Consider the following 27,509-nt stretch of genomic DNA (forward strand, 5'->3'; position numbering starts at 1 on the left):
AAATGCATCCAAATCTGCTACCTTAAAGCTAAACGACAGCTGCCCATTACACCAAGGGCACACTCAACCAGAAAGAAAGGTGCTACCATGGCCTTTCTAGGAAACATCCCAATGCATGAAATATGTAAGGCAGCCACATGGTCTACGCCTCACACATTCACCAAGCACTACTGTGTAGACGTGTTATCCGCACAACAAGCCACAGTAGGGCAAGCTGTATTAAGAACATTATTTCAGACTACTTCCACTCCTACAGGCTGATCCACCGCTTTTGGGGAAATAACTGCTTACTAGTCTATGCAGAACATGCGCATCTACAGCGACAGATGCCATCGAACTGAAAATGTCACTTACCCAGTGTACATCTGTTCGTGGCATCAGTCGCAGTAGATTCGCATGTGCCCACCCGCCTCCCCGGGAGCCTGTAGCAGTTTGGAAGTTACCTTCAATTAATTATATATGTATCATCTCAACCTTAAATAGGTGCATACTTAGTCACTCCATTGCATGGGCACTATTACTACAATTCAACTCCTACCTCACCCTCTGCGGGGAAAAACAATCGAGGATGGAGTCGACGCCCATGCGCAATGGAGACAAAAGGAGGAGTCACTCGGTCCCGTGACTCGAAAGACTTCTTCGAAGAAAAACAACTTGTAACACTCCGGCCCAACACCAGATGGCGAGCTATTGCAGAACATGCGAATCTACTGCGACTGATGCCACGAACAGATGTACACTGGGTAAGTGACATTTTCATTATATAGCGCTTACTACCCCTGACGAGGCATCGAAGCGCTTTTCGTTGAGTAGCACGCTACTCTGGAACCCAACGAGAATTAGTATCTCAATTCCATCTCAATCAAACTATTGAATTGCTGTTTCCTCCCACACAACCTGATTCATTTGCTGAAAGAACCAACTCATGTTGGCCGTGAAAAGAGTGCTTATGTTGTATATTGATAGATCTTAATCTTTCAGGAAGACAAAACAACTTTTTGTTGCTTTTTCTCAACCACATAAAGGTAACCCTATTACTAAATCCAGCATAACAAGATAGATTGTTAAATGCATACAAACATGTTATGCAAAAGCCAACAGGCCACTACCTATTTCCCCTAGAGCACATTCAACACGTAAGAAAGGTGCATCTATGGTATTCCTAGGTAACATAACTATTGCTGACATTTGTAAGGCAACTACGTGGTAAACACCACACACTTGCACTAAACACTATTGTGTGGATGTTACAGCACGCCAACAAGCCAATGTAGGTCAGGCAGTGCTGCATACTCTTTTTTTCAAAGCACTGTAACACCCATAGGTTAGCCGCCGATTCTTAGTAGGCACTGCTTTACAGTCTGTGCAGAGCATGTGTGTCTACAGCCACACATGCCATCAAATGGAAAATGTTATTTGCCCTGTAAGCGTCGGTTTGTGGCATATAGCGATGTAGATTCACATACGCCCACCCACCTCCGTGGACACCTATCGCTGTTAGTCTCTTGATATACATTCTCATGCATGGTCGTTTCACTTGCTTATATTTAACCTTCACGCCATTCATCCCCTCCTGCTGGTAAGCAATCTGAAGATGGAGTCAAGGACCCTGCGCTTTGCCAGCAAGAGGAGGAGTCATTGTACATTGTGACTTGAAAGACTTTTCGAACAAAAAAACCCTTGCAACATTCCGGACCCAACACTATATGGTGTAAGTGTGCGGAGTGTTAGACCTGACAGCCTTAGGGTGTTCACCCCTTACTTTTTGCCTGCCTCCCTCCACTTTTTGGATACTGTTTATGCTGGTTTTAAGACTCTGCGTGCTTTACCACTGCTAACCAGTGCTAGAGTGCATATGCTCTCTCCTTTTAAACAGGATAACATTGGATCATACCCAATTGGATTATTTAATTTACTTAGAAGTACCTAGTAAAGTGCACTAGATGTGCCTAGGGCCTGTAGATGAAATGCTACTAGTGGGCCTGCAGCACTGATTGTGCCACCCACTTAAGTAGCTCCTTAACCATGTCTCAGGCCTGCCATTGCAAGGCCTGTGTGTGCAGTTTCACTGCCAATTCGACTTGGCATTTAAAAGTACTTGCAAAGCCTAAAACTCCCCTTTCTCGACATATAAGTCACCCTTAAGGTATGAACGCAAACAAAGGTGCTGTGTGCTTGCAAGGGACATTGATTGCTTTTAAAAGACTAAAGACACTATATCATTTTTACAGTGATATCTCAACATATACTTATTGCATTTTAATCGTTTTGACCTGCATCTTATCAGATAAATATTATATATTTTTCTAAACACTGTGGTGTATACTTGTGGTGGTCTACTGTGTTATTGCATGATTTATTGCACAAATACTTTACACATTACCTTCTGTGTTAAGCCTGACTGCTCAGTGCCAAGCTACCAGAGGGCTGGCACAGGATAATTTGGATTGTGTGTGACTTACCCTGACTAGAGTGAGGGTTCTTGCTTGGACAGTGGGTACCCTGACTGCCAATCAAAGACCCCATTTCTAACACAGAGCATTTGACTCTGCAGCACTACGTGCCACAAACAGATGCTTACTGGGTAAGTAACATTTTCCTTATAGTCTTTTGGGAGGCTCAAACAGACTTTTTTCTTCTTTAGTGGTGGCACAGCTTGTCCATCGTCATGCTTGGACTTTGTTCCAAGATTCCTACACTTGATTTGCTTGCTGAATAGTGTCTGTGGTAGTTTGACAGGCACAAGTTGCAGATTAAGGCCATTTTCAGTGTCTAGCCCCTACTTTGCTTGGCTGAAGGTTGTGCAAAGTTGGTTTTGTGAAGTTTTTTTAAGAGGTATTCGAAAGAAATGTCCAGGGTAGCTGCACCCTGAGGTAGGCAAAAGGAGAGAAATAGTGCTTCATGAAGTTATCTAACAAATACCTTCTGCACTTATTAATACTGTTGCCCATTTGAAAACATGTTGCAAACATGCCACTTTCAAACATATCCTGATCACGTTGAACTTCTCTGCATCATTCGCAAACAAGATCCGTTTGTGCCTAGCGAATTTTACCCAGATAGTCCATTTCTCATGCACAATATTTGGTCCCCCCCCAACTGTGCATCTTCAGGTATATGCTGTTTAGGGCTGCACCCATTGTGCATCACACGTTATAGCTTGGATGTCATGGATGGTGTGATTTGTGTTATTAGTGAGGTCATGCGTGTTCATAATCAGCATGCATGTTCATAATCAGTGCACAGTGGGATGTAAGTAATGGTTTGTGCATCTTAACATAAGAGACCATTTTCTGAAATTTTTGACTTGGAAGCATAGTTTCATCTGAACTGAGGTTTGAAAGGAATGTTTGCATTGTTCAGCATTCCGTCAGCCATCTGTTCTTTTGTCGCCCTTAGTGGGAATGGTATGCCCAGACGTGGGTCCCCGTTTTCACCGCCACTGGTAGGTCACGATCACGATCAGTTTACTGTGCTCCCCTTTGGCCTTACCAGCGCCCCTCGGTGTTCATGAAAGTAGCGGCGGTGGTTGCAGCTCATCTCCGCAGGTTAGGGGTCTCAGTCTTCCCCTACCTCGACGACTGTCTGTTGAAGATAGACTCGCCCCAGAAAGTCGTCTCCCACCTTCAGACTACGGTGAGCCTCCTGCACATGCTGGGGTTCACTATAAACATGCTGAAGTCACACCTGACTCCCTCTCAGATGCTCCCTTTCATCAGAGCTGTTCTGGACACAGTGCAGTTTCGGGCTTATCCTCCTGGAAAGCAAGTCCAAGATATTCAGGCTATGATTCCGATCTTTCAGCCTCTGTCTTGGGTTTCAGTGAGATTGACTCTGAGGCTGCTGGGCCTCATGGCCTCCTGCATCTAGCTAGTGACACATGCCAGATGGCATATGCAGGTTCTGCAGTGGAACTTGAAGTTCCATAGGGCACAGCATCAGGGGAATATCTCCAACATGGTCCAGATCTCAGAGGGGACTGCGAACGACCTGCAGTGGTGGCTTTCGAATCTGCAGTGGGTCCATGGCAGATCACTCTCCCTTCCCCAGCCAGATCTATCTATAGTGACAGATGTTGCTTCTGGGTTGGGGCAGCCACATGGGAGAAGCGGAGATCCCGTGTCCTCTGGTCTCTGGCTGAGTCTGGGCTCCATATCAATCTTCTGGACCGCCGGGCGATCAGGCAGGCACTGAAAGCATTTCTTCCCTCTTTCAAAGGGAAGGTAGTGCAGGTGTTCACGGACAATACTACCGCCATGTGGTACTGCAAGAAACAGGGCTGAGTGGGGTCCTGGAACCTTTGTCAGGAGGCACTATGTCTCTGGATATGGCTGGAACATCAGGGCATTACCCTGGTGGTTCAAAATCTGGTGGGTTCTCTCTGTACTAGAGTGGACGAACTCAGCCATCAATACACAGCTGATCACGAATGCTGTCTCCATCCAGAGGTGGCGCAAGGTCTCTTTCAGCAGTGGGAAGAGCCTTGGTTAGATCTGTTCACCTCTGCAGAGAACGCGCAATGTCAGCTGTTTTGTGCGTTGGAGTTTCCGAGGCGGCTCTCGCTCGGAGACGCTTTTTGTCTTGAGTGGAACTCCGGCCTCCTTTCCGCCTATACCACTTCTGCCCAGAGTTCTCAAGAAGATCAGGAACGACCGGGTCCAAGTCATCTTGGTGGCTCCGGACCGGGCACGGAGAGTATGGTATACAGAGCTATTGAGTATGGCCATCGATCCTCCATTCAGACTGCCTCTTCGGGCGGTTCTTCTGTTGCAGCAGCAGGGGACAGTTCTCCACCCAAACCTGTCCAATCTCCGCCTTCATGCGTGGAGATTGAGCGGCGCCAGTTGATGACTTTTAATCTTCCACTCAGTCTGTGACGTTATCTTGGTACCCAGGCGTCCCTCCACCAAAACCGTATGCACCTGTCGGTATAAATTTGTGGCATGGTGCACCAACAAATCTGTTGATCCCCTCTCTGCCCCTCTATCTGAGGTTCTTTTGTTCATTCTTTCTTTGGCCCAGCAGGGCTCTGCTTTGAGCACCCTTAAAGGGTATTTATCTGCCATTTCGTCCTTTCTTAGGTTAGCCCTCACTCTTGTATTGTAAGTAGATTCCTAAAAGGTCTCACCCATTTATTTCCTCCTACTCCATTTATCATGCCTCAGTGGGACCTCAATCTTGTCCTTACTTATTTAATGTGTACTCCCTTTGAGCCGATGCACAATTGTCCTTACAGCTCCTCACCTTCAAAACTGACATTCTTGTTGCCAACACTTCTGCTCGCAGGGTGAGTGAGCTTCAGGCCCTTTCGTCCAAACCTCCATAGTTTTCTGTGCACCCTGACAAAGTGGTGTTGCGCACTAAGACTTCCTTCCTTCCCAAGGTGGTTACGCCTTTTCATGTAGGCCAGTCCATCACTGTGCCTACTTTTTACGCACCCCCACATCCTTCCCATGAGGAGGGGAGACCCAACTGCCTGGACCCAGAAAGAGCGTTGGCGTTCCATCTTAATCGTACTAAAGATTTTCCGGGTGGACCATCAACTCTGTCGCATATGTGGGTGCGAAGAAAGGGAAGGCGGTGCAAAAACGTAGCATCTCTTCATAGGTACTTCTTTCCATCAAGATGTGCTACACTTTGGCCAAGAAGCAACCCCCAGAGGGCTTGCGTGCTCATTCCACCAGAGCGACTGCTGCTCCATTGCATTAGCACGCAGAGTTCCTGTCCTGGATAGCTGCCAGGCAGCTACGTGGGTGTCCCTGCACACGTTTGCTAAACACTACTGCTTGGACAGTCAGGTCAGTCGAGACGGCTACTTTGGTTGTTCGGTCCTGCAGGACTTACTAGTATGATCTTGGTTCGCAGCCCACCTCAGAGCATGGTATTGCTTGGGTATTTATTCTAAGGTAAGGAATCTGCACTAGAAGGCTGTACAAGTTACTTACCTTTGGTAAAGAAATATCTGGTAGAGACATATTCTAGTTGCAGATTCCTTACCAACTAACCCACCTATCCTCCCTGCTTGCAAACTGATTTCTAGGGACAGGGATTCCCCTTCAGGTCCTTAGCTCTGGTGCACCAATCTCAGTATTCTTAGCGGATCTGCGCTTTGGCGTGGAAAGTTGTTAAAAGAAACTGACGTCACTGCTCTGAGGCAGCGTCTGTGTACTACTCCTGATGTCATCACGGCGACTACGAGGTCAGCAGAATCAACCAACGCCACCTACTGACATGCAAGGGTATTGCTCGAAAAAAAATCTCCATATCCAGTCTGACGCATGGGGGAAATTCTAAGGTAAGGAATCTGCTACTAGAATATGTCTCTACCAGATATTTTGTTACCAAAGGTAAGTAACTTGTACTTCTTTGGTCCAGCAGAGCTCTGCCATGGGCACTCTCAAAGGTTATTTGTCTGCAATTCCTGCTTTTTTGAGGTTGTCTGATCCACCTCTTTTGTTTAAGTCCCTTTGACTTAGGTTCCACACATTTCCTCCATCTCCTTTTTATTATGCTCCAATGCGATTTGAATTTGGTGTTGAATTATTTGATGTGTGCTTTTTCGAGTCTCTCCACAATTATCCTATCAGGCTTCTTAATTTGAAGATTGCCTTCCTTGTGGCCATTACATATGCCCTTAGAGTCAGTGGCCTGCAGGCTTTGCCTCCAAGCCTCAATACTTTTCTATCTATCCTAACAAAGTGTTGCTTCGCACTAGGGCCACTGTCCTGCCAAAAGTGGTTATGCCCTGTCATGTATGCCAGTCCATGACCTTGCCTACATTTTACGCACCCCACATCCCTCTAAGGAAGAGGAGAGACTACTCTGCCTGGACCCAAAAAGATTGTTGGCGTTCTACCTTGATTGTACAAAAGAGTTCCGGGTGGGCGATCAAATCTTTGTCGGTTATGTGGGTGCAAAGAAAGGTTGGGCAGTGCAGAAGCATATCATCTCCAGATGGGTCGTACTCTATATAAAGATCTGCTATGCACTGGCCAAGAAGCAATCCCCTGAAGGGGTTTGCGTGCTCATTCTGCAAAAGCAGTGGCCACTGCATTAGAACGCAGAGTTCCAGTTCTTGATACCTGCCAGGCGGCGGCGTGGGCAGCCCTGCACACGTTTACCAAAAACTACTGCCTGGGCAGTCTGGTCCAGAGGTAGGGGCACTTTGACGGACAGTCCTGCAGGACTCTCTAGTATGAACTTGGTTCGCACACTCACCTCTGGGGATGGAATTGCTTAGGCATCTATTCAAAGGTAAGGAATCTGCAACTAGCAGTCTATATCGGATTAACATATTGCTGCTTACCTTCAGTAATGCCTTATCTGGTAGGGACATATTCTGTTTGCAGATTCCTCACTGACCCACCCAACCTCCCCACTCGGCAAACTGATTTCTGTGGGCAGAGACTCCCCTTTCAGGGCCTTAATTTTGACTCACCAGTAGTCAGTTTCTGTTTTTCGCTCTGCACTTCTAGCAGACAGTCGTGGAAAGTCGTGAAAACCAAAACTGATGTCAGCGAGCCTGCCTGGCACCTATATAAGACCCGCAATGCCATATAAGATGCGGACGATGCCGACAATGGACGTGGACCCGAGTGACACCACCTAACGGCGCACAGGAGTACTACTCATGAAAAACTTTCAGATCCAGTGTAACACCTGGGGAGAATTCAAAGGTAAGGAATCTCCAACTAGAATGTCTCTACTGGATAAGGCATTACCAAAGGTAAATAACTTGTTATGCACTGTAATCAGTATTAGACCACCTCCAGACAAAAGCAAACCTTCTGACATTGTGTGAGGTCACTATCAACATGTCACAGTTAGACTGGACTCTGTCACAGAGGCTCACTTTTTTGAAGCCGTCCTAGGTACAGTGCAGTTTCGTAATTTTTAGAAATCATTGGAAGGAATAGACTGCTTAGTATTTTTCACTTTCTCAGTGTTATTTCCATATCTCTTAAAATAATGCGAAGCAATCCATTTCATGGTGGTTTGAGCCATTGGTATATAAAGTTCACTGTAGTCTATTTTTAGTAAGACTTACCAATTACTTGGCTATAGTCTGTCTGATTTTGCTCATACTTTGTTAAAACATGATACATTTTGTAGAATCTAGAGTTCGCTTGGTAATCACCATGCTAATCATAGATATTTTTTAATTCAAAAAAATTGTGCAGTAAAATCTGTGACAGTTAAACGTGTTCTTTTGGAGCTGTTCCCTAATGAATATTTTTTAAAAATAATAATAATATATATATATATATATATATATATATATATATATATATATATATATATATATATATATATATATACACCTAAAACATAAATATATTAAAACACATGTTTTGTAATGTTTAAATATGCTATATTTAGGTATATGTTGCTAAGCCATGGCTTGGTATGCATGTTTTGTTAGCTCTCAAGCCTTTCCGCCCTTTTTCTTGAGTTGCCCTAATGTATTGTGTGTTATACTTAATACGTATAAATTACATGCATAGATAAGCGAAGCAGACCACACTGGAATGTAAAACCTGCTAAGCCTCTATTCATGCTTTACTCTGTTTTTTGTTTTTATATAACTAGCTCAAACCCTGCATACTGAAGAAAATATAAATTCCAAAGAACAGCGGTTTGGAGAGGAATCTATGGACTCCACACTCAGTTCAGTAAAGCCATCCAGCCCTTCCTGTCGAAATTCTAATGAATACCGTATCTCAGGAACTGCTACTTATTATAGAGGGTCCGTTCAGCCAGCCACTGCTACCTCAAACTCAGCCCCTGTTCTACACAGGCTGTCTTCAAGCTCTACTGGCAGCAGCAATTACTACGAAGTGAACAGAAACCGCATGCAAAGGAGAATTGAAGGTATGCTTTTGGGCTAAGCAAACGTCAACTCTTGCTTTTCTTTATCATCCTGCTTACCTTCTTTGTCAGCTGGTTCTTGGTTGCTGGCAGTAATTATAATTTTTTTTGCTGAAACTCCTTCAATAAATCTCTCCGCTCCTTAGCCTCACACCATGTTCACATCACCAGTCACCCCCGCCACATCTTATTTTTTATCTACCTTTTAGTATCAGCTTGTCCAAGCATTTCCAAATGACCTTTGTACTTTGTGCCAGATGACAGTCTATATTTTACAAAATCCCTACAGTACCTCATGGAGTTGTTGCAATTCTCAAAAGCTGTATATCAGTTACATGAGTACTGGGACCTGGTCTGGTCAAGCTTTTACTGTCTACGGTACACTTTCACAAAATGAGAAGGATCACTCTGTTCTGATACCAAAGTGGTCCCTAGCCTTCCCACTGAAGACATGTATTTTGCATTACTAATGGTTGTGCCTCATCCTTGGGTAGTATTTCAAACTAATGCCTTAAATATTTGGATTCAAACATTATCAGGACATCGATTCTAAAGACTGTCTTTCAGTTTCTCCCAGGATTTTCTTTTTGAAATCCTATGATGTAGTTCAGGAATGACATTGACAACCCACTAATCAGTTTTTACCTTTTCTCAATCTTATTTTGAATAAGTGTCCATTACATTTTCCAAAGATACTGCTACCCAGGTCAGTATTCTAAATGTGTATGCCAGCACTAGGACTACAGCCCTTCCTCAGTAATTGTACCTGAGATGCCTACTTATTCCACAAAGATACAGGTATACCTCCATTATCTTGACATGTAGAGTGTGCACCAGATCCTTTGACCCAGTCTCTGCCATGGAAAAACCATTACTGATGCTGTAATGAAAAACATTTTGACACGTTATAGCTGTAATGTTACACTGAGAATCACCTATTTTAATCTGCTTTTCGAGGGAAATCAGTAAAATATTTTTAAAGGATGGCCATTTGGCTCTTGCTACCTCTTCAGCCATTATAATGCCTGCTGCAGGCCCCATATTCTTTGAGGACTCGAAATGATTCTGAAATATTACTTCTTTAAAAAGCTAAAAAAAAAAAAAAAGGGCCCAGTTTAGTAAATTAACAGATTTTCTGTGTTTGAGAATGGAAGTCAGTCTTGACCCAACCTGCATGATGGCTCTGCAGGTCTTGGATTTTGGGCCTCCAGCTAAGGCAGAATCTTATATGAAGATCTTACGGAAATTGTCCATAAAATAGAGATCCTTAAAAACTTCATTAGATACAAGGAATGACATCCTTGAAGAATAACCTGTTTGATGGCTTGTGTGGCTGTAGATACACGTGCTTCATACTCCTGCCATCTAGTGTTAGGTCCGGAGCAGTGCAAGTTGTTTTACTTCAAAGAAGTGTTTTGAGTCACATGATCAATTAACTCCTTTCGATTAAATTGCGCATGGGCACCGACTCCTTTGTTAGATTGTTTTCTCTCCGCTGTCTGATTCGGACATGTGTGCCTCTTCTCCCGGTCTTCAACTACGTTCAGTTTGGTTCTTTTACCTTTACTTCTGTTCTGACAGTATTGTCTTCGAATGCGCATTTCCACCTCTGCGCTGTTTACGTTTTCATTGGTTTGGGCTTAGACCGGCCAACATTTGGTGCGTAAACAGCCAGTTTCAAGCCTACCTTGCTTATGTCTCCGGCCACGTGGAAGGTAGTTGGAAATGATTCCCTGATGGAACGTACTCCATTTCATTTTTGTCCCCAGTAACACACTAAGTTCCCCCACACTGACCAACACCTTGTGTGCAACCTTTGCCTCTCTCACACCACTGCAAGGCTGACTGTGATGCTTGCAAGTCATTCAGGTCCAAGAAAATCCTTCGGGCCGGAGGGCTTGCTGACTTGTGATGGCACAAAAGCGTCGGGTGACACCCTAGATCACCTCGGGGAAGAACACACCCAGGAGGAGCCAGCAGCCCAGGAAGAGGAAACCTTTTGCATCGAAAGTCTGACTCCGATGTGGAGTTTGACATCAAGAGCCAAGAACTTTCTTCTTCCCAGCGCATGAGTACTGTGGCCTTTTCAGGCCCCACTGCCTATCCCAGAGGTCACCAGTTCACCACTTCCTCCCAGCCATGGTCGGCACGGGAAGACTGTTTCAGTTGCCCTGCCTTCGGGCTCAGTGCCAAAAATTGCTGCGAAGGCTAAAGCCTCTGCATCGGCTTAGAATGCCCAGGGCTTAGTAATCGTTTTTGTTGTTAATCTGAACCTCGGGACTGATCCAGCAGCCAACTGCTTCGACCTTGACACCGAGCAAGATCCAGAATCATAAGCCTTGAGTGCCAAAATCCTCAGAGCCAAGGAAAACCGGCCAGTCTCCGCTAGCCCTTCTCCATTCGAGCCAATACTTGAAATGATACACTGGCAGCGCAAAAATCCACATTTAGTAGGGAATTGGCCACATCATCGCAACCCCTTCTTCTCCCTCACTTCCAAAGAGGAAACTAACATTTGAGGAGGCTTTGGACATTCCTATCCCTGCAAGGAAGAAGACTAGGGATAAGGCTACCAGCCCGGTCTGCCATCCTTCTTCTCCACCTCCCCCTTATCCACCATCATCACCACTTCCTCCTTATCCTCCCCCACTGCGATAACAAGGTACAATTGATGACACATCTCAAGGGTCACCGCAGTCTTACACTGGGGCTTAGGCGGTCCAGCTGATGATGCTGATCAATGGGATGCTTATGATCCAGATCCCATCACTCCTAATAACCTGGATCTCTATCCAGCTCATCCCTCCCTCCAGAGGATACCACCTCATACCAATAGGTGATATCCAGGGCAGCAGCGTTCCATAATGTCCAGCTCCACAAAGAACCTATAGAGCAAGATTTTTTATTCAACACACTCCTGAACACACATGGATTCTCAGTACCTCTCTATGCTCTCTAGTATGCTCAGACATGCAGAGGACATATTTAAGGAAGCAGTCAGTTCTAGAATAATTGCCCCTAGGGTGGATAAAAAGTATAAGGTGGCCCCTTCAGATCTCCTATACATTAGAGCACAAGTATCACTTGACTCTATAGTTGTCACCACCGCCAACAGTCAAGCAACAAAGGTCTCTCCTCCCCAGGAAAAGGAGAGCAAACGTATCGATGATGCAGGAAAGAGGGTAGTGGCACAAGCCTCAAATCATTGGCGCAGTGCCAATTCTCAGCTCCCTTTGGCCCAATGTGGTCAGGCACATTGGGATGAGATGGAGAAATTATTGCAATATCTCCCTGAAGAACACCTTAAATAGAGACAAAATTTTTTCTCTGAGGGCCAAATTACTAACAATTCTATACCGTGCACCCCTCGATGCAACAGACACAGCAGCTAGGGGTATGAACACCAGTATCCTCTTGAGAAGGCATGCTTGGCTTCAGTGTTCTTGTTTCAAGCCACAAGTCTAACAGGCAGTCTTAAGCATGCCCTTTGATACAGAGCACCTTTTTGGACCATCAGCGGATACAACACTTGACAAAATAAAGGACACTGACAGCCAAAGCCATGGGTGCCTTACAAACTCCCACACACAGAGGCTCCTTTCAACTCCCAGGTTATAAAGGAACATACAAATCCTCCACCACAGAAACTTCCACATTCCAACTCAAGCAACCTCAATCCTCTAGCAGTAGAGGATTCTAGGATACTTCAGAGGTTCATGCATGGGGACCAGCATCAAAGGTAGAGGGAAGAGTGCTGCCACACGCGGATCCACTTCCACTGCAAAGCAGTGACTACTTACACCTTCTCCTTGACCACCAAACACCTGTTGGGGGAAGAATCCAACACTTTGATTTAGTCTGGGTCACCATCACCACAGACCAATAGATCCTTTTCATTATCCAACATGGCTATTGTCTGGAGCTCATTACCACCTCCCAGCATTCCCCCTCAAACACACAGGCTATCACAGGAACACCTATCACTTCTCAAGCAAGAGGTACAAGCCCTTCTCTTCAAAGGGTCCATAGAACCCGTCCCCCTCCAACACCAAGGATCAGGAGTATACTCTCTATGCATCCTGACACCCAAAAAGGACAGGTCTCTCTGACCAACTCTTGATCTCTGACCTCTGAACAAATACATCCTATCAGAGCACTTCCACGTGGTCACTCTTCAGGATGTCATTCCACTTCTGCAACCAGGCAACTTTGTCTGCTCTGGACCTAAAGGACACTTACTTTCACATACTACTCCACACTGCACACCGAAAATACTTAAGATTCGTCATTGCAGGCAAACAAATCAGTATATAATGGGATTTAGATTTTGGCAGATGGGATATCCGTCACTGTTGTGATGGATTAACCAGTTTTCCGAGTTCTAAATCAGGCCCCTAGTGTTGTTAGACCACCAAACACACCATTATCTGCAATGGTGGAACTCTAGCAACCTGTTCCTCACGTCACACTAACCCAGAAGGCTTGGGGTGTTCACCTCCAAGCTGTGACAGTTCACGGTTTTTGGGATACCAAACACCACTCCCTACATTTCAACAACTTGGAACTTCAAGCAGTATTCGTAACACTGAAAGCGTTAATTCCTCATCTGTCTTATAAAGTTGTGCTAGTCCAGACAGGCAGTATGACAGCCATGTATTACTTACAGAAACAGGGGTGATACGGTCTTCTAAACTATCACTCCTGTCTCAGACGGTATGGAAGTGGGCACTTCATTATGACATTCACCTGTTGGGGGAATATCTCTTGGGAACGGACAACAGCTTGGCAGACCTGCTTAGCAGGATGCAGCAACAAGTCCACGAGTGGGAACTCCACTCACAAGTCCTCCTCTCATACTTCAGAAAGTGGGGGCCCCCCTCACGTAGACCGCAAAATGCACAGTCTTCGCCTCTAGGTACCCACACCCACTATCCAAGGGCGATGCTCTATGGTTGAGTTGGTCAGGGATATTTGCCTATGCTTTTCCACCTCTCTCTCATTCCATTTCTGGTTAGGAAACACAGGCAAACATATCTCGCAATGATCTGGTTCCCACCTAGGCACGCCAGCTTTGTTTCACCACACTCCTGGATCTTTCAGTATTCCCACACTAGAAGCTCCCCAATAGGCCGGTCCTTCTCACTTAGGATTAAGGATAAATCAGACATACATACCCAAGTCACTCAGCCTTGTAGTATGGCTCCTGAGGGCATAGAGTTTGGCAACCTTGGTTTGCCCGCAGAATGTATGGACATTCTCAAAGAAGCACGCATACCAACCACTAGAACTTATGCCACAAAATGGAAATGTTTTGTTTGCTACTGTCAACCCAAACAGATTGATCCTATGAAAAGCCCTGATACAAGAAATTGTTTACTATTTGCCTCATTTGAAAAAAGCTAATCTTACTTACACTTCTGTATGCTTGCATCGCGCAGCAGCAGCTTCATAGCTCCAAAATAGGCAACATGTGACAGATGTGTTAGTGAGCTCCAGGCACTAAATGTTGAAGAACCTTTCTTCCAGATTCGTCGAGATAAAGTAGTTCCAAGATCTAATCCTGAATTTCTACCCAAGGTAGTTTCCCAGTTTCCCCTCAGTCTATTGAGCTCCCAGTTTTTTCCCCACAACCAGAATCTGTTGCGGAAAGAGCTCTTCACACCCCAGATGTCAAGAGCACTCATGTACTACACAGACAGAATTACAGTTTTTAGAAAAACTAAAACTCTTTATAGCCTTTTCTCCACCTCATAAATGCAACTCAATATCCAAATCCGGTATAGCCAAATGGATAGTCAAATGTATTCAGACTTGCTACATTTAGGCCAAAGGACCTTTACCTGTTTCTCCCAGAGCACACTGCACTCGTAAAAAGGTAACTACTATGGCCTTTCTTGGAAGCATTCTCATAGTGGACGTTTGTAAGACATCTACATGGTATACACCACACCTGTGTGGATATTTTAGCCTGCAAACAAGCCAGTGTAACCTGTACACACATACATACACACACACACACAATATATATATATATATCTATATCTATATGTTCGATGGCATGTGTAGCTGCAGATACACATGCTGTGCACATCCCGCCATCTGGTGTTGGGCTCGGAGTGTTACAAGTTGTTTTGCTTCGAAGAAGTCTTTTCGAGTCACGAGACCGAGGGACTCCTCCCATTTCGGCTCCATTGCGCATGGGCGTCGACTCCATCTTAGATTGTTTTTTTTCCGCCATCGGGTTCGGACGTGTTCCTTTTCGCTCCGTGTTTCGGGTCGGAAAGTTAGTTAGAATCTCGGAAAAATCGTCGGTATTGTTTGCATTCGGTATCGGGTTAGTTACAACAGATCGACACCGACTTTTGAAGAGCTCCGGTGGCCCTTCGGGGTTTTTTCGATCCCCCGTCGGGGCCTGGTCGGCCCGGCCACGTGTCTCTTCAAGGCTGATGGAACGGACCTCATTCCGCTTCTGCCCAAAATGCCATAACAAGTATCCATATACAGATCAGCATCTGGTCTGTAACTTGTGTTTGTCGCCGGAACACAAGGAAGATACTTGTGAAGCCTGTCGAGCGTTTCAGTCCAGGAAGACACTAAGAGACCGAAGAGCAAGGAGACTGCAAATGGAGTCGGCGCCGACAGGACAAGAGCGTTTCGAGGAGGAGGAAGAAACATTCTCCATCCATGAATCGGACTCGGATGAGATCGATCCCGAAGAAACGCCGAAAACCGTGAGTAAGACGTCGAAACACAAAACTCATGAAAAAAACCACTAAAGCCCAGGGGACGCCACCGCCAACAGGCCATGGCTTAACCCGAAAAATAGGTGACCGATCATCGGCACCGAAAAAGGGCACGCTGGGGGCGAAGTCATCCGACTCCGGTCGAGATACCGCCACACAGCAATCTCGGGCTCGAGATAGTGGCTCCGAGCAGGTTTGGCACCGAGATAGCGGCACCGAAATGGGTCGGCACCGAGAGACCATGACGCCGAAAGTAAAAAAGGTTTCGTCGGAACCGAAAAAAGCAGCCGAAAAGGTTTCGATACCGAAACATCCGGCCTCGGAACCGAAAACAAGTTCCTACACTGAGGAACAAGGACTGTCCACACAAATGAAGACACATAGATTTGGACAGGAATTGGAAACAATAGAGCCAGACTATACACAAAGAAGGCTCCATATCCAAAAAGAAACAGGGAAGATCAGTACTCTCCCTCCGATTAAAATGAAACGCAAAATTGCCTTTCAGGAAAAAGACAAGCAGCCACAGGCAAAGGTGGCTAAACAAGTAACCCCGCCACCATCTCCACAATGCTCTCCGCAACCATCACCGGTAGCCACTCCACCAATGATGCAATCCCCAACTCATACAGGAATGAGTCAAGATGACCCTGACGCATGGGACCTTTATGACGCACCAGTGTCAGATAATAGTCCTGAATGTTATCCAGCTAGACCGTCGCCACCAGAGGATAGTACAGCCTACGCACAGGTGGTGTCGAGAGCAGCTGCATTTCATAATGTCAGCCTGCATGCTGAGCCCATTGAAGACGACTTTCTTTTTAACACACTGTCGTCCACACACAGCCAGTATCAAAGTCTTCCTATGCTACCCGGAATGCTAAAACACTCCAAACAAGTGTTTGAAGAGCCTGTAAAAGGAAGGGCCATTACTCCAAGACTGGAGAAAAAATATAAACCGCCACCAACAGACCCTGTGTACATCACACAACAGCTAACACAGGACTCAGTTGTAGTAGGGGCTGCGCGCAAAAGAGCGAACTCACATACTTCAGGAGATGCACCACCTCCAGATAAAGAAAGTAGAAAATTCGACGCAGCAGTCAAAAGGGTGGCGGCACAGGCAGCAAACCAGTGGCGTATTGCCAATTCACAGGCTTTGTTGGCCAGATACGATAGGGCCCATTGGGACGAAATGCAACACTTTATAGAACATTTGCCCAAGGAGTTCCAAAAGAGAGCGCAGCAAGTAGTAGAAGAAGGACAGAGTATCTCCAACAACCAGATACGGTCAGCAATGGATGCTGCAGACACAGCTGCTAGAACTGTCAACACAGCAGTAACAGTAAGGAGACATGCATGGCTGCGTACATCAGGATTTAAACCAGAAATACAGCAAGCTGTGCTGAATATGCCATTCAACGGACAGCAGTTGTTTGGGCCGGAGGTGGACACTGTGATCGAAAAACTTAAAAAAGACACTGACACGGCCAAAGCCATGGGCGCACTCTACTCCCCACAGGGCAGAGGCACATTTTGAAAAACACAGTTTAGAGGGGGGTTTCGAGGACAAAGCACAGAACCCACAACCTCATAGACAAGACCCACTTACCAGAGCCAGTATCAGCAGGGAAGTTTTCGGGGACAATATAGAGGGGGACATTTCCAAAAGAATAGAGGAAAGTTCCAAAGTCCCAAAACTCCTCAAAACAAACAGTGACTTCCAAGTCACACATCCCCAACACATAACATCTGTGGGGGGGAGACTAACCAAATTTTACAAACATTGGGAGGAAATAACAACAGACACTTGGGTCCTAGCAATTATCCAGCATGGTTATTGCATAGAATTTCTCAAATTCCCTCCAAACGTCCCACCGAAAACGCACAATATGTCAAAACAACATATAGATCTTCTAGGACTAGAGGTTCAGGCATTGCTACTAAAAGAAGCAATAGAATTAGTACCAAAACACCAGAAAGTAACAGGAGTTTACTCTCTGTACTTTCTCATACCCAAAAAAGACAAGAGTCTGAGACCTATATTAGATCTCCGAACATTAAATACCTACATAAAATCAGATGACTTTCACATGGTGACATTACAAGACGTAATTCCACTACTCAAACAACAAGACTACATGACAACACTAGACCTAAAGGATGCATATTTCCATATACCGATACATCCTTCACACAGAAAGTACTTAAGGTTTGTATTCCACGGGATACATTACCAATTCAAGGTGTTGCCATTCGGAATAACAACTGCGCCAAGAGTTTTTACAAAGTGCCTGGCAGTCGTAGCTGCACATATCAGAAGGCAGCAAATACATGTGTTCCCGTACCTAGACGATTGGTTAATCAAAACCAACACGCTAGAAAAATGTTCACAACACACAAAGTATGTCATAGAAACCCTCCACAAACTAGGTTTCTCAATCAACTACACAAAGTCACACCTTATACCGTGTCAAACACAGCAATACTTAGGGGCGACAATCAACACAGCAAAAGGGATTGCCACTCCAAAACCACAAAGGATTCAGGCATTTCACAATGTAATACAGGCCATGTATCCAAAACAAAAAATACAAGTCAAAATGGTGATGAAACTCCTAGGCATGATGTCCTCATGCATAGCCTTGTCCCAAACGCAAGGTTGCACATGCGGCCCTTACAACAGTGCCTAGCATCACAGTGGTCACAGGCACAGGGTCAACTTCTAGATCTGGTGTTGGTAGACCGCCAAACATACACCTCGCTTCAATGGTGGAACAGTATAAATTTAAACAAGGGGCGGCCTTTCCAAGACCCAGTGCCACAATATGTAATAACGACAGATGCCTCCATGATAGGGTGGGGAGCACACCTCAATCAATACAGCATCCAAGGACAATGGGACACTCACCAAAAACAGTTTCACATAAATCACTTAAAACTATTGGCAGTATTTCTAGCGCTGAAAGCTTTTCAACCCATAATAAGCCACAAACACATTCTTGTCAAAACAGACAACATGACAACGATGTATTACCTAAACAAACAGGGAGGGACACACTCAACACAGTTGTGTCTCCTGGCACAAAGAATATGGCATTGGGCAATTCACAACCACATTCGCCTAATAGCACAATTTATTCCAGGAATTCAGAATCAGTTAGCAGACAATCTCTCTCGGGATCACCAACAGATCCACGAATGGGAGATTCACCCCCAAATACTGAATACTTACTTCCAGAGTTGGGGAACACCACAAATAGATCTATTTGCAACAAAGGAAAACGCGAAATGCCAAAACTTCGCATCCAGGTACCCACAAGATCAGTCTCAGGGCAATGCGTTATGGATGAGTTGGTCAGGGATATTTGCTTACGCTTTTCCCCCTCTCCCACTCCTTCCATATCTAGTAAACAAGTTGAGTCAAAACAAACTCAAACTCATACTAATAGCACCAACATGGGCAAGACAACCTTGGTATACAACACTACTAGACCTTTCAGTAGTGCCCCATGTCAAACTACCAAACATACCAGATCTGTTAACGCAACACAAACAACAGATCAGACACCCAAATCCAGCATCGCTGAATCTAGCAATCTGGCTCCTGAAGTCCTAGAGTTCGGACACTTAGACCTTACACATGAATGTATGGAGGTCATAAAACAAGCTAGGAAACCTACCACTAGACATTGCTATGCAAATAAGTGAAAAAGATTTGTTTATTACTGCCATAATAATCAAATTCAACCCTTACACGCATCTGCCAAAGACATCATAGGATACTTACTACATTTGCAAAAGTCAAAGCTAGCTTTTTCTTCCATTAAGATGCATCTTACAGCAATTTCAGCTTACCTGCAAATTACGCACTCAACTTCTCTATTTAAGATACCAGTCATAAAAGCATTTATGGAAGGTCTAAAAAGAATTATACCACCAAGAACACCACCAGTTCCTTCATGGAACCTCAACATTGTCTTAACACGACTCATGGGTCCACCTTTTGAGCCCATGCACTCTTGTGAAATGCAATACTTAACATGGAAAGTTGCATTTTTAATTGCCATCACATCTTTAAGAAGAGTAAGTGAGATTCAAGCAATTACCATACAAGAACCATTTATTCAAATACACAAGCATAAAGTAGTTCTACGGACAAATACTAAATTTTTACCGAAAGTCATATCACCGTTCCACTTAAATCAAACAGTAGAATTACCAGTGTTCTTCCCACAGCCAGACTCTGTAGCTGAAAGAGCACTACATACATTAGACATCAAAAGAGCGTTAATGTACTACATTGACAGAACAAAACTAATTCGAAAAACAAAACAATTATTTATTGCTTTCCAAAAACCTCATACAGGAAATCCAATTTCTAAACAAGGCATTGCTAGATGGATAGTTAAGTGCATTCAAACCTGTTATCTTAAAGCAAAAAGAGATCTTCCTATTACACCAAAGGCACACTCAACTAGAAAGAAAGGTGCTACCATGGCCTTTCTAGGAAATATTCCAATGACCGAAATATGTAAGGCAGCTACATGGTCTACGCCTCATACATTTACCAAACACTACTGTGTAGATATGCTAACGGCACAACAAGCCACAGTAGGCCAAGCAGTACTACGAACATTGTTTCAAACAACTTCAACTCCTACAGGCTGAACCACCGCTTTTGGGGAGATAACTGCTTACTAGTCTATGCACAGCATGTGTATCTGCAGCTACACATGCCATCGAACGGAAAATGTCACTTACCCAGTGTACATCTGTTCGTGGCATTAGTCGCTGCAGATTCACATGCGCCCACCCGCCTCCCCGGGAGCCTGTAGCCGTTTAGAAGTTGATCTTGAACATCTGTATATTTGCAAATATATTACTTTAAACTACATTATGTACATTACTCCATTGCATGGGCACTATTACTAGCATACACAACTCCTACCTCACCCTCTGCGGGGGAAAACAATCTAAGATGGAGTCGACGCCCATGTGCAATGGAGCCGAAATGGGAGGAGTCCCTCGGTCTCGTGACTCGAAAAGACTTCTTTGAAGAAAAACAACTTGTAACACTCCGAGCCCAACACCAGATGGCGGGATGTGCACAGCATGTGAATCTGCAGCGACTAATGCCACGAACAGATGTACACTGGGTAAGTGACATTTCCCACTGGGTAAGTGCCATCGAACATATATATATGTTCGATGGCATGTGTAGCTGCAGATACTCATGCTGTGCATATCCCGCCATCTAGTGTTGGGCTCGGAGTGTTTTAAGTTGTTTTTCTTCGAAGAAGTCTTTTCGAGTCATGAGATCGAGGGACTCCTCCCATTTCGGCTCCATTGCGCATGGGCGTCGACTCCATTTTAGATTGTTTTCTTTCCGCCATCGGGTTCGGACGTGTTCCTCTTCGCTCCGTGTTTCGGTTCGGAAAGTTAGTTAAATCTCGGAAAATTTGACGGTATTGTTTGCGTTCGGTATCGGGTTAGTTAACGCAGAATTGACACCGAAGAAAAGAAAAGCTCCGGTAGCCTTTCGGGGCTTCTATCCCCTGGCGGGGCCTGGTCCGCCCGACCGCGTGCATCTTCAAGGCTAATGGAACGGACCCCATTCCGCTTCTGCCCAGAATGCCACAACAAGTATCCTTACACAGATCAACATCTGGTCTGTAATTTGTGTTTGTCACCCGAACACAAAGAGGATACCTGTGAGGCCTGTCGGGCATTTCAGTAGAAGAAAACGCTACGGGACCGGAGAGCAAGAAGGCTTCAAATGGCATCGGCGCAGTCAGGACACCACGTTGTTGAAGAAGAGGAGACTTTCTCCATTGCTGACTCGGACGAGCCCGAGACGGAGCAGACGCCGAAAACCGTGAGTAAACCAGCCCCGGCCAAAACTCACGCCAAAATTATGAAGACCCAGGGGACGCCACCGCAGGCAGGCCATGGCTTAACCCATAAAAACAATGACCATCCCTCGGCACCGAAAAAGGGCACACACGTGTCGAAGTCATTCGACTCCGGTCGAGATCCCGGCACAGAGTATACTCGACACCGAGAACCTGGCTCCGACCAGACTCGACACCGAGATACCGGCTCCGAGCTAAGTCAGCACCCGGAGATCGGCACACCGAAACCGAAAAAAGTGGCTTCGGAGCTGAAAAAGACTGTAGAAAAAGTTTCGGTACCGAAACACCTAGCTTCGGAGCCGAAAACAAGCTCCTACTCCGAAGAACATGGCCTTTTAGCACAACTACAAGGCCATAAATTTGGACAAGAGCTAGAAGCAGGGGAGCCAGATTATACACAAAGAAGGCTCCATATTCAAAAGGAAACAGGGAAAATAAGAACTCTCCCTCCTATAAGGATGAAAAGGAAGCTTACTTTCCAAGACAAAGAAAAACAGCCACAAGCAAAAGTGGCAAAAGCAGTAACTCCACCTCGCTTTTCGCCACAACCATCACCACACCACTCACCGCAACTGTCACCTATTGCAACCCCCCCATAATGCCATCTCCAACGCACACAGGGATGAGCCAGGATGACCCAGATTCTTGGGATCTTTATGATGCGCCAGTATCAGACAATAGTCCAGACTTCTACCCAGCAAGACCATCACCACCTGAAGACAATACTGCCTACACGCAAGTGGTGTCCAGAGCAGCGGCTTTTCACAATGTGACACTGCACGCTGAAACCATTTAGGATGACTTTTTATTTAATACTTTGTCATCGACACACAGTCAGTACCAAAGTCTTCCAATGTTACCAGGGATGTTGAAACACGTGAAACAAGTATTTCAAGAGCCCGTCAAAGGCAGAGCCATCACACCTAGGGTGGAGAAAAAGTACAAGCCTCCCCCCACATACCCTGTGTACATCACACAACAACTGACACCTGACTCAGTAGTAGTAGGCGCAGCACGTAAAAGGGCTAATTCACACACCTCTGGAGATGCACCACCACCGACAAAGTCGCAAGTTTGATGCAGCGGGGAAAAGAGTTGCAGCACAAGTGGCCAATCAATGGCGCATTGCCAATTCCCAAGCTTTATTGTCAAGATATGACAGAGCTCATTGGGATGAAATGCAGCACTTTATAGAACATCTGCCCAAGGAGTTCCAAAAGCATGCACAACAAGTGGTGGAAGAGGGCCAAAGTATCTCGAACAATCAGATACGATCGGCAATGGATGCAGCGGACACAGCCGCAAGAACTGTGAATACAGCGGTCACTATTCAGAGACGCCCAAAAAGGACAAAACTCTGAGACCCATCTTAGATCTCAGAACACTAAATCTTTACATCAAATCAATCACTTTCACATGGTGACACTTCAAGACGTAATCCCCTTGTTCAAACAACAAGACTACATGTCAACATTAGATCTCAAGGATGCGTACTTCCATATACCCATACATCCTTCACACAGGAAATACTTAAGGTTTGTAATCCAAGGAGTACATTGCCAATTCAAAGTGTTACCATTCGGGATAACAACAGCACCAAGGGTATTTACAAAATGCCTCACAGTAGTAGCAGCACATTTCAGAAGACAGCACATACATGTATTCCCGTACCTAGACGATTGGTTAATAAAAACCAACACTCAAAAACAGTGGCTTCAACACACAAAATACGTCATAGAAACCCTTCACAAACTAGGGTTCTCAATAAACTACCTGAAATCACACTTACAACCGTGTCAAATACAACAGTACTTAGGAGCAACAATCAACACAAAAAAGGGATTGCCACTCCAAGTCCACAAATGGTACAAGCATTCCAAAACGTCATACAAGGCATGCACCCAAACCAACAATATCAAGTGAAATTAGTGATGAAACTTCTAGGCATGATGTCTTCATGCATAGCCATTGTCCCAAACGCAAGATTACACATGCGGCCATTACAACAGTGCCTAGCGACACAATGGACACAAGCACAGGGTCAACTTCAGGATCTAGTGTCAATAGACCGCCAAACACACACCTCGCCTCAGTGGTGGAATCATATACATTTAAACCAAGGGTGGCCTTTCCAAGACCCAGTGCCTCAATACGTGATCACAACAGATGCTTCCATGGTAGGGTGGGGAGCACACCTCAACCAGCACAGCATCCAGGGACAATGGGACACTCAACAGAAACAACTTCATATAAATCAGTTAGAACTACTAGCAGTGTTTCTAGCGTTGAAAGCATTTCAACCACTAATAGCCCACAAACACATTCTTGTCAAAACAGACAACATGACAACAATGCAGCTCAAGTTGTTTTTCTTTGAAGAAGTCTTTTCGAGTCACGAGACCGAGGGACGAGGGACTCCTCCCTTTCGGCTCCATTGCGCATGGGCGTCGACTCCATCTTAGATTGTTTTCCCCGCAGAGGGTGAGGTAGGAGTTGTGTATATAGTAAAGGTGCCCATGCAATGGAGTAAGTATGTATGTACATAATGTGTCTAAAAAATAGTATATATTTACAAATTTACAAGTTTCATCCAACTTATAACGGCTACAGGCTCCCGGGGAGGCGGGAGGGCGCATGTGAATCTGCAGCGTCTCATGCCACGAACAGATGTACACTGGGTAAGTGACATTTTCCGTTCGATGGCACGGAATCGAGTGACTCCCCCTCTCGGTGGTAGTGGTAATGGGCATCGACTCGATTGTTTTCTTTCCGACGTCTGGTTCGGATGTTTTCCCCTTCGCTCTGGGACTTTCGATTCAGAAACTCTATATTCTCTCAAACTTTTCTCATACCGTCGGTATTGTTTCGAACAAGGTTTCTTCTGAACTCGATCCGATAGTACTGTTGGGATCAAGGAAACACCCTTTTGGGCACTCGTGCCCTCCTTGGGCCTGTTCAGGCCTACTGCGTCATAGCCAGATGGATCGGACTCCATTCCGATTCTGTCCTCGTGCCACGCAAAATATCCTTATACCGACCAGCACTTGGTCTGTAATCTCTCTTTCTCCGGAATATCACGAAGAAAGCTGTGAGGTGTGTCTGTCTTTTCGATCGAAGAAAACATTACGTGATCAAAGGGCACAAAGACTGGAGATGGCGTCCAAGCACACATAGTCCGACACCCTCTAAAAGGAGCAGGCACAAACTGCAGTTTCGATCCTAGACTCCGAATCCGAGCAGGGTTCAGACGACGACAGGCAGCCAATAGCAGCGGCGCGGTATGTGAGTACACCTGCCCCAACACCAGCTTTTAAGAAATCAGGCAAGGCCTTGGGTGCATCACTGCTGTCAAGCCATGGGTACACCCGGAAAAAAATGATCGTCAACTGACACTTTGGTTCGGTGCTGAAAAAGGCCAAAACACTCCATCAACAGGTTACCATGTCTGTTTCGGTGTCTGGGTCGAGCTGAAAATTACAAGCCTCAACCTCCGAGCCGACGCACAACATCATTGGATCCGAAAAGAGAATGCTCTACTTCGGAGCTGAAACCTCGGCCAACAGCTTCTCACTCCACCACCTTCAACAAAACACTCACACACTTCTTCAGAAGAAGAACAAAGGGGTGATTCCATTTACACTGTAGACCCATGGGAAATGTATGATTCAGATCCTATACCTTCTAATGATCTGGATCTCTACCCTATTAGACCATCCCCACCAGAGGATAGTACAGCTTATAACCAAGTAATATCCAGGGCAGCTGTATACAATGGAGTACAAATGCATGCAGAACCTTTAGAAGAAGATTTCCTTTTTAATACACTATCCTCAACTCATAAGCAATACCAGTGTTTAACAATGCTTCCTGGTATGCTTAAGCATGGAGAAGAAATATTTAAAGAACCAGTTAAAGCTATGGTTCTAACATCGATGATTGCCAAAAAATATAAGCCTGCACCAACAGACCCAATTTACATCTCACAACAATTATCATCAGATTCCATTGTGGTCAGTGCAGCCAGGAAGTGTGCCAATAGTCAGTCTTCTGGGGATACCGCACCCCTTGACAAAGAAAGCAGAAAATTCGATGCTGCAGGGAAAAGGGCGGCAACACAAGCAGCCAACCAATGGCGTATTGCCAATTCCTAGGCCCTGTTAGCAAGATATGACAGGGCACATTTGGGTGAGATGCAAGAATTCATGCAGTACTTGCCCAAGGAACACCAAAAGCGGGCACAGCAAATTGTGTAAGAGGGTCAGGCACTAACAAATAATCAGATTAGGTCTGCTCCAGAAGCAGCTGACACTGCTGCTCGGGGAATTAATACCAGCATCACAATTACACAACATGCATGGTTGAGATCCTCGGGTTTCATACCAGAGATACAGGCGGTCCTTAATATGCCATTTAGCAAACAGCAACTCTTCAGACCAGAGGTGGACCCAACCACAGAGAAACTAAAAAAAAGACTCTGAGACAGTAAAAGCCATGGGAGCCCTTTATACCACACCATTTCGGGGTTCTTTTCAGAAACCGCAATTTAGGGGAGGTTTTAAAACCCAGGAACTCACACAAATGGAGGACATTGATGAAAGACAGGCCAGAATTCATATTCATAAAGACACTGGCAAGATTATAACTGCACCTCCTCTTAAGACTAAGAGGAAGCTAGCCTTCAAAGGACAATTGAACACTGATCAGCCACCAGCTAAAGTGCCAAAGCCTAAGCAAAAATCTCCACCTTCACAAATATTTACCTCATCAGTCTCCTCCTCATTCTCCTCACCTGCTTGTCTCTCAAACTATTTCCCCTACACCTGCACAGTCTCCTGTACATTCTGTAGATTCACAACAGGACAGTGTCGATCCATGGGATCTCTATGTTCCAGATCCTATTTCGGATAACAGCCCAGACTGGTATCCTTCCAAACCATCACCACCAGAAGATAGCACTGGATGCACTCAAGTTCTGGCTAGGGCGGCATCATACCACAATGTCGCCATGTACACCGAGCCTTTTGAGAATGATTTTCTCTTTAATACAATATCCTCCACTCACACTACTTACCAGTCCCTTTCTATGCTTCCAGGCATGTTAAAGCACGCACATCAAATATTTCAAGAGCCAGTCAAGGCCAGGATCATCACTCTGAGTGGAGAAAAAATATAAACCACCTCCCTCTGACCCGGCATTCATTACTCAACAGCTTCCTCCTGATTCTGTAGTTGTGAGCGCAACAAGGAAAAGGGCCAACTCTTAGTCATCTGGTGATGCACCACCACCAGACCAGACAAGGAGAGCAGAAAATTCTATGCTGCTGGCAAAAGAGTAGCATCACAAGCATCCAATCAATGGAGCATAGCCAACTCCCAAGCACTACTGGCTAGGTATGAAAGGGCCCGCTGGGACAAGATGAAAGATGATATCCAGCATCTGCCCAAAGACCAACAAAAGAGGGCACAGCAAATAGTCGAGGAAGGGCAGCTTATTACTAACAACCAGATTAGCTCAGCCCTAGACTCAGCAGACACAGCAGCTAGGACAATCAATACTGCTGTTACTATTCAGAGACACGCATGGCTTCGGTTGTCAGGGTTTAAGCCGGAAATCCATCAGGCTGTCCTTAATATGCCATTCAATGAGAAACAGCTTTTTGGCCCTGAAGTTGATGCGGCCATTGAAAAGATGAAGAAAGACTCCTACACCGCAAAAAGCCATGGGTGCTCTGTATACTACGCAATACAGAGGTTCATTTTGGAAACCTCAATACAGGGGTGTGTAGGAAGTTGGCTCTGTATATACTATTTCAAAGTAAGAAATAGTGTGCACGGAGTCCAAGGGTTCCCCTTAGTGGTAAGATAATAGCAAAAGCAGATCATTCTAATGCTCTATTTTGTGATAGTGTGGTCAAGCAGTAGGCTTATCAGAGGCTAGTTTTAAGCATTTGTTGTACACATACTGGCAATAAATGAGGAACAC

General features: G+C 45.2%; 1 protein-coding gene across 5 annotated transcripts in view; it reads left to right on the top strand.

The window, feature by feature from the left end:
• SCML2 (Scm polycomb group protein like 2) overlaps positions 1-27,509 on the top strand; it is a 685,095-nt gene that overhangs the window by 530,897 nt on the left and 126,689 nt on the right. For all 5 annotated transcript variants that reach the window (XM_069204521.1, XM_069204522.1, XM_069204519.1 and 2 more), the window contains one exon: positions 8,590-8,871. In XM_069204521.1, the coding sequence (XP_069060622.1) occupies positions 8,590-8,871 (282 nt within the window). The remainder of the gene's footprint in view (positions 1-8,589; positions 8,872-27,509) is intronic.

The sequence above is a fragment of the Pleurodeles waltl genome, chromosome 8 (genome assembly GCF_031143425.1).
Source record: "Pleurodeles waltl isolate 20211129_DDA chromosome 8, aPleWal1.hap1.20221129, whole genome shotgun sequence".
Classification (NCBI taxonomy): domain Eukaryota; kingdom Metazoa; phylum Chordata; class Amphibia; order Caudata; family Salamandridae; genus Pleurodeles; species Pleurodeles waltl.